General features: G+C 51.8%; 1 protein-coding gene across 1 annotated transcript; it reads right to left on the bottom strand.

Annotated features, from left to right (window-relative positions):
* Positions 1-2,103: 2,103 nt before the first annotated feature.
* Positions 2,104-8,139, bottom strand: LOC116629547 (acidic proline-rich protein PRP33-like). The gene is made up of 8 exons (XM_032399806.1): positions 8,092-8,139; positions 7,948-7,983; positions 7,801-7,868; positions 7,583-7,677; positions 6,555-6,637; positions 4,576-4,738; positions 3,901-3,983; positions 2,104-2,325 (listed from the first exon to the last, which is right to left on the bottom strand). The coding sequence occupies exons 4-8, from the start codon at positions 7,668-7,670 to the stop codon at positions 2,149-2,151; spliced, it is 594 nt and encodes a 197-aa protein (XP_032255697.1). The 5' UTR covers positions 7,671-7,677; positions 7,801-7,868; positions 7,948-7,983; positions 8,092-8,139; the 3' UTR covers positions 2,104-2,148.
* Between the last annotated feature and the right edge of the window lie 323 nt (positions 8,140-8,462).

Genomic DNA, 8,462 nt, shown 5'->3' with positions numbered 1-8,462 from the left:
AAATCTCTGCATGGACATGTTCTCAGAATGATCTTTTACTTCATTCTTGGCTAGGACCTAAAATTTAATAGAAAAAAAAAGGGGGTCTTTGCCTTATTTTTGAAATGAGGATGCCAATCTCTGGGCTGAGGTGTTATACTCTCAGTGTAATGTTGTGGACTTAAATGAACATCTTTTGATGATCATCTGATGGAGCTATTTTCATGTAAACAGTGAGAAGGGGGAGTGGCCAACAGCCCAGATATTTTGCATATTCTTTCTCTTTTTTTGAGATAGAGAGACAGAGACCAAAAAAGGGCAAATTTGTGCTGGAAAGGCGGCGGGGGGTGGGGAGTGGGGAGGAGAGAAATTCCTAGATAGGCTCCACACTCAACGCCGAGCCTGACTTGGGGCTCCATCACAGAACCCTGAGATCATGACCTGAGCAGAAATCAAGAGTCCGATGCTTAATCGACTGAGCCACCCAGGGGCCCCTGCAGATTCTTTATGTACTTCAACTCCTATTCTTCTAATGACCTCAGAATCCGACAGGCTCCCCTTTCACAGATAAGAAAGCTGAGGCTCTGAGTAGGCCCCACGGAGAGCTGGCATTCGGGCAGGAACACAGGTAAATCCGCAGGATACTGTGACCAAAGTTCAGGGAGATGCAAAGTGCAGGCAGAGCGGTGACTCAGAGGCAGAGGCGTAGTGACAGGGATCCAGCGAGGGTGGCTCCTGGTCAATCCTGAATTCCCCACCAAGAGTCTGACTCGGGCTGAAGGCCAAGGCAGCCACTCTGCTGATCTTGGTCCCGTCTTCACTTTTTCTCAATGGGGCCCACAAACTCAGGCAGACAAGAATCCCCAAAGGAACCAAGTTCAATTTCCCAAGTCTCCACCACATTCTTTCACCCAGTTCAGAACCTTCAGAAATTCAGAGGAAACAATCCTTATAGATTAGGAACGAACAGCTTTATGGCAACAATGACGTTCTGATACAAATAACTGCATTATCCACGCTGTGTGACGGACACAGGCAGCAGCTCGGTGTGGATCTCACGGTGTCCTCACACTCACTGCTCAAGCTGCTGGCCTGCAGGAACGGCCTCCGCTCTACCCGAGAGAGGCCCATCCACTCCCCTGAGCACCTCCATCCTTCTCATCCACAGCCTCCTGTTTCTAGTGACTCATGGCTCCCTCTCTTGTCCTTCAGATGCATCGCTGGTGCTTCCCTTATACGGAACACAACATCTATGTCGTTTAATGAATGTGTCCCTCGCTGCTCTCAGACACCTGAAATTCCCTCCTCATCCCTCCCAGAGCACAGAATATGGTCTCTGTACTGTGTGCATGCGCATACCTGCTGTGCCCAGCTTTTGGAGAAGAGCGGCTCTCCTTCACCACAAAGGGCCCTGCCGACCACCTCAGTGTGAGTGAAAGACAAAGTCCATCAAAGGCGTCTCCTGAGCAACCTGAAGAAAGTGATCCTGTCCTTAGCAACATTCACTCTCCCGTAACATGAGAGGCCTGCATGCAGGACTGCTCTTCCTTATGGAGGATGCCCCAGCGTCTGCATCTGACCCACGTCAGAGAAAAGACGGAAGACCATCCCACTGGAAGTGACTGAGCAACATTCCAACAAACCGTCTACACCTGCCTCCAGCATCTGCCACTGTTTCTCATTCTCACCTCCCTTACCGGACAAGAGGGTGTCCCACAAGTATCCACTGACTGCCGAGGACAAGGGACAGACCCCTACCCTGATGATTAATCAAGGGACCATAGCCCTGCTTCAGGTGTTTCTATAACTAAGGAAATGAGAGCTCAAACTCAACACGCTGAAAACAAAGTGAGAGGTGTGTTTCATCCCACCCAGAACAACAACTGTGGACTCTGGACGTGCCCGATGGTAAGAAATATATGTCTGCCATTGTGCGATAGAGACGCTTCCTTCCCAACGACGGCACCTCCCCGCGCCCCCCCCCCCGCCCCGCTCAGTGTGTGCAAATGGCCAAGCACAACACCTGTATGTCCTGAGAAACCTCAGGATGTTACAGCGCCCCCAGGCGGTTTGCCCTCGCAATGTCAAGGCCTCAGCACAAACTCAGCCTTTGCCCCACCAACTCAATAAGAAAGAAGACAATACACATTGTAAGTCAATTCATACGATTCATATCATCCCACCCTGTGCTGTAGGTTCGGGTGCAGGGTAAGGACGCAGAGACCACTGGGTGGGTGGAGGGAGGTGTGCCCCAGGGCCCCAGGATGGTGATGAAGGGGGATCCGTGGGGTACGGTGGACCCAGTGGGCCGGGTACAGGAGCAGGTCCTCTTGCATCCACAGGGTTCTGCAGAACAGAAACCAAAGGAATGTTGCTATGACAGACAGAAGCAGAACCCCCACCAACCTGAAACCCAAAGAAGCAGGGGTCAGCACCTGGCCCTCTCTTCACCCTGAGCTTCCAGGGAGCAGAGCACCAGTGCCACTAAACCCTAGTCCCCCTCTTGGTGCCACCACACACTCAGGGACCAGGGAAGGAAAGAACGTAGTGTCCCCACACATCACCATCCATGTCTGAGAAGGTGGGACGTCAAGTCGTCTTCTCCTACCAGGTGACCAGAGGCCACAAGAAACGGCCCATAAGCAGCATATGCCAGACAGGCAGGCATCTGCGTCCAGGCCCACTCTGATCCCCTCGTCCAGTGTGGCCCCAGAGGCTTGCCATGTGACTCAGTGAGAACAAAAACACGCTGAGAAGTCCGGAGAAGCCCAGTGTCCACACGTGGAATCACAGCCCCTCGTGGGTCCAACTGCTTCCCACCAGCACCCGCCTGACCCTGCTCCGCTTCCCTCCCTGACAAAGGGGTCTTCTTCTACTCTCCCAAGTGCTGTCCATGGCCACAGACACTGCTCAGGAGACAGGAGTTTCTGGAGTCCTGCAGCGGACCGGGAAAAGTGCTGAGAAGAACACGATCCCGAGGAGTTCGTGAGACCCAGCTCTGTGGATCTGCGTCACCGGCATTCCGATGCTCCTCAGCTCAGGCACAGAGCAAATGCGTAGTCCTTGGTGCCGAGAACCACTGAGGGGCCGATTCTGCATCCCCGGATGCAAACCAATGTGTCTGGAGAGCAGGCATCACCCTCCCAGGATGGATCAGGAGAGACGCTATCAGTTGGCACAGCCACCAAAGCGCATCAGAACCCGCTCACGGGAGCACGACTGAAACGTGTGTGAGCCGTGGGCCCTGCAGGGACTCACCGGGATTCCCTCTTCACGGCTGTGCTCCGGGGGGCCTTTTCTACCACACACCTGGCCCCTGGCAGAGTTCACCTTCATCTCACCCAGGGTGCAACTGGAGGGATTCCGGGTCGCGTCTTCACCCACACAGATGGAACGCACGTGAGGTCGCAGCTCACCTTCTCCACCAACACTCACAGCTGCCCAAAGCACGTGGCACAAAGTGTGAGGCAGGGCATGGCTTTTCCCGTTTCCAATTGTGAGGATTACCGCAGACATTCTCCCAGCTTAGTCTCCTGACCCGAAAACCAACACCACTACCGCTCTCGCGGGAAAGCAAACTGCAAGGAGTCAGCGGGACTGGCCGACTTCAGTGTGGAGTGACATATTGCTCTCCTCCGGAGTTTACACACACACACACACACACACACACACACACACGGGCAGGGTCCTGCTCTCCTTCATTTCTAAGCACCTGGAGCTTCTGGATGCCCCGCGTAAGGTGATGATTTGGAAACAGAGAAGTCTGTAGGCTCCGTATGAAGACTTGGCATATTGAAAGGTCAATGACACCACACACAGATCCCAGGACATACCCAATAGACACAGGTCAGGACAGGGTGCTCCCCAGACAGGAACAGGATTCCAGAAATGGTTACAACTGAGGAAAGACACAGTATTTACCTGGTCCTTCTGTGGGACCTTCTTGGGCGGGGTGCCGCTGTTGTCCCCTTGAGTGCCACAGGTTTCTGAATACGACCGAAGCCCTACAAGGGACGGAGGTGGATTCACACTGGCCTTGACCATGCAAGATGTAAGCCAACCCTCTACACCTGCCCCACCCTATTCCACTCTCTCCCACTCCCACATCCCTTCCAGATTCAGAGCGTTTCTCACAGGTCTCCTCTCACCCCTGTGGACAAAGGAGACACAAGTCCCCCACACCTGAGGATGTGATCAGTCTACCCAGTGACAGATGTTTTCAGAGCTAATGAATAACACTGGACAACTGGGGCCTCCACAAGTCACAGTGATTTGAGGTTGTGCTTCATCCATCCCAGGGCCCAAAACATTGTGTCTGGGCAGTGCCCATGGGCAAAGCTTTTATGTCTGTCTTTTGCAAACTGTCACTTTTCCTCTCGATGGCGGACACCTGCTGCCCATTTCTGTAGGGTGAAACAAGACAGTCCATGAAATGGATGTCCACAGAAAGGTGAGGAATGCTACTATGTCCTCACTCAGGTCGATCCTTGCATTGCAAAGCCTTCTGGTACCTCCTCTACATCTTCTCCACCAACTGAAGTCCTTAAACTATGAATAGGCTTTACGATTCACGTCATCCAATTCAGATCATCTTACCATGTGTAGCAGGAACGAGCTGTGCTTGAGGCCCCCATGTCCACCCATGTGGAGGAGGTGCAGGTGGCCCATAGCCAGTGAAGCCTGGTAAACCCTGCCCCATGTGGTAGGGCATATGGGGGGGCCTTGGAGCATGAGGAAACCCTCTCACATCTGTACCGACCTGCAGAACAGAGGAGAAAATATTTGGGCAAGACACACAAAAGTTGCAACACCAAGAGCTGAAACCCAAGAGAGCTCTCAGCATCCTGCTCCTTCTCCAATACCATGTTCCAGGAGAGCCACATCGTGCTAGAAAACTTTATCCCTCCCAATAGCTGCCTAGTATAATAAGGGGGGTGGGATGAGGAAGGAGAATGGATGTTACAGGAATAACCTACTGTCACCAAACATCACTACCCATGTCTGCCAACGTTCACTACCAAGAAGTAGTGTCTTAAAGGGTGAAAAGGGATCACTGGAAACGAGTAAAGCAGCCCACACTCCAGACACGGAGGCATTGACATTGTGGACAACACTTCATCGTTCCTCTTCAACCACCGCAGAAGATTTGGGTTTGTTAAGAATAGACAGAATGTGCGGCGCCTGGGTGGCTCAGTCGGTTAAGCGTCTGCCTTCGGCTCAGGTCATGGTCCCAGGGTCCTGGGATCGAGCCCCGCATCGGGCTCCCTGCTCAGCGGGCAGCCTGCTTCTCCCTCTCCCACTCCCCCTGCTTGTGTTCCCTCCTCGCTCTGTCTCTCTCTGTCAAATTAATAAAATATTTAAAAAAAAAAAAAAAGAATACGCAGAATGTGGTGAAACTGAATGCCCTTTCTCCACAAGGAATCTGAGGCACTCGAGGTGAATCCCTTGCCCGCAAAGCCCCTGACTGTCCCCACCTGCCTCACTTCCTGACAAAGCGGTCTTCTACTCTCTGCAGTTTCTGTCCAGGCCACAAAGACCCTTGAGGAATTAGGGGCCTGTGGTCTGATAGTGGACCTGGAAAAGGGTTTTCCCAGAGGAACATGATACCAATAGCCCTTATTTACGTGCAGCGGCTGTGTTTATCTTAAAACACAGTCTTCGGAATTTTCCGCACACTGAGTTCCAGAGCAATTTTGTCCAGTGGGAAATTAAGATGGGAAGGCTAAATAACAGAATTCACAAAAATGTTTATGTCTTCTGATGGACAACTCCAGAACGTGTGATGAGAGAAGAAACCAGCTCTCACAGTGACATAAGACCAAAAAGACCTGCTCCTAGAAGCCCAACTGAAGGGCTTGTGAGGCCCGGGTCATGCAGCTAATCACCGACATCCCCCCTTCAGATCGTGTGGGCCAGTACACCCAACAGCTTTGGAAATTCACAACAGTCGTCGAAAGGGTACAAGTAGAGGGATTCTGTACAGCATTTTTACCAGCAGAAGTCAAACAGGGATGACTTACGAAACTTGCCCTATCTAAGAACATGCCACACTGCAAAACAGGCAATATAAAATGGAGAGAGAGTTTCCCCTAGTTTCCAGTTGTGAGGATTACCACAGACCTTGTCCCAGGTAAATCATCTAACCCCAACATGAACACTACACCAATCGCACCTGATCGTAACCTACTGACTGGCAGTCAGGCCGGCCAGAGACTTCACTGTGGAGTGACGTGTCATCCTCCTCGAGCTAAGTCCCCGCCCGGGCACTGTGGGTGGGCAGGGGTCGACTCACACACACGCGCGCACACACACACACACACACACACACACACAAACACACAGTGAGCGCCCTGCCATCCTTCACCTCTAAGCACCTGTGGCTTCAGGAGGTGCCACCGAAGGTGAGGATCTGTAATGGAGAAGCCTGTCAGCCCCTGGGTGAACTGCTTGTATTTTGAAAGGTGAACGACACCACAGACAAACCCTAACCCACCCAACAGACACAAGGCCAGGACAGGGTGCTGCTCAGAAAGGGAGAAGTTTCCGGAACACCTGGTAGAGGCCACGGTAGTTACCTTGCTCATCCCTGGGTCTCTAGGAGGCTCGGTGCCCCTGTTCCCCATGGGAGACCCACCAGTTTCAGCATCAGACCAAAGCCCTAGAACAGATGGAGGTGGATTCAGACCAGCACCGACTGTGCAGAATTCAAACCCACCCTCCAAACCCGCCCCTAACACGTTCCCCTCTGTCCCACTCTTGGGTCCCTTCTCAGACACACAGCATTTCTCAAATGTCTCTGCTGACCCCTGAGGACAAGGGGGAGACCTCTGCCTCTCCCCCTCGAGGATGGGACCACCATCACCCAGCTTGCTTCAGGTGTTTTCATAGCTAAGGGAACGCCAGTAGACTACTCTGGGCTCAACCAGCTAAAAATGGATAAACCCTCAACATGAACGGCATGCATTCTTTTCTCAGGCCGCCAGTTGATGGTTCAATCCTTCAGTCTATAGATGAGGCCTAGCATGTGTGATTGGCTATTACGTAAATATTTAAGAGAAGAATTGGAGTAGACTAATCGTACAGTCAGGAGCAAAGTAAAAATAGGCAGATTGAGAAGTAAAGCTGTGGCTTTATACCGATAACGTTAGAGGAGTAAAATGCATGACTTTCACGGATTAATAGACTACTGTAGATGACAAATAAAACAAAAATCAAGGAACCTCCATAAAGAGTAAATAAATGCCATTTTTCTCAATTTTTGTTTTTTTCCAAAAAGTCTTCACCGTTGCGTCAAGGTGGGAAGGGAGCTCGGGCTCACAACTCCTCCAGGCTCAGCTCTTCAGTAGGTGGGTGGTAGAGGGGGTGGGAGGGTCTGCAGTCAGGGGAGGGGCATGAGCTCCACCTGTCACAGGGACAGGTGCCCTGCTGCCGGTGGGCACCTGAGGAAAGCACCCTCCTGTCACCCCTTCAGACGACCTGCTGTCCTTAGGTAGTGCTCGTGATTCTCTCCAGGACACACAGTGATCACCCACAGGAACGGGAAGGACATCGTGTGCTTTCCCAGCAGAGATCAGGCTGCTGCATTTCACAGCACGCTCCCTACCTCTCCGCACACGGTTCTGTGTCTCAGGTCTTCCCGGCATCGGTTCCTGCCTCATGGATCCCTCAGGCAGCGTCCCTCTCCTCATCATGTGCAATCTTGAATACAGAAAAAGAATGGACGTCTAGAAGAATTACAACACCATGTCCTCTACTAGACACTAAACAGCTTAGCCTTCACCCCTCAAGACACCCAGAAAAGGGCACGTCAAACTCGCACACCTGTGTCTCACGTAGGCGTTCTCCCTGCTCTGCTGCACTATCTTCCTCTCCCAAACCCGAGCCTTAGTCTGGGGGAGAAAAACACATCCACCTTCAGCTGTGCCGGACTGTGCCCCAAACGAAGAGGAGGAAAAAGAAAACACTTACCCAGTTATCTAGAGCACTTCTCTCATGAGCTGCAATCTGAAAAAGTCAACACACCAAGAGCCCATGTTCAGGGATCTAAGGGCCACTTGCATCACCTGCAGGAGGCGCGAAGGGGCCAGGATGTTGGGGCACAACTCAGGTTACCTTGTGTTTGAAGGTGAGCTCTGCCTCCCGCAGCTGATCTTGCAACGCTCCGACATCTCGCCTGTGAGTTGTAATTGCTTTCGTCAGATAACACCCAATATTGGCTGTGATTTTAAATCATCTGCCCACGTGGCCATTCTCCTCTTATCTGTCCCCTCATACAACTGATCCTGACACAGGAAACACTTTTCACACGGTTATAATGCACAGTAGGATCAAAGCTATCGTTACCTCTTTTCCGTAATCGTTTTTCTTCCCCTGCAGGGTTCAGAGTTGACATAATTTCCTTACCCGTTTTCAATCTTTCCCTAATTTATCACATGCCAAGTGTGCCATCAAGTGTGCTGGGAAACTTCTATCCTCGCCATGGT

Source organism: Phoca vitulina, unplaced genomic scaffold (assembly GCF_004348235.1).
Source record: "Phoca vitulina isolate PV1807 unplaced genomic scaffold, GSC_HSeal_1.0 scaffold1371, whole genome shotgun sequence".
Taxonomy (NCBI): domain Eukaryota; kingdom Metazoa; phylum Chordata; class Mammalia; order Carnivora; family Phocidae; genus Phoca; species Phoca vitulina.
This window is presented reverse-complemented; position numbering and strand designations above follow the sequence as displayed.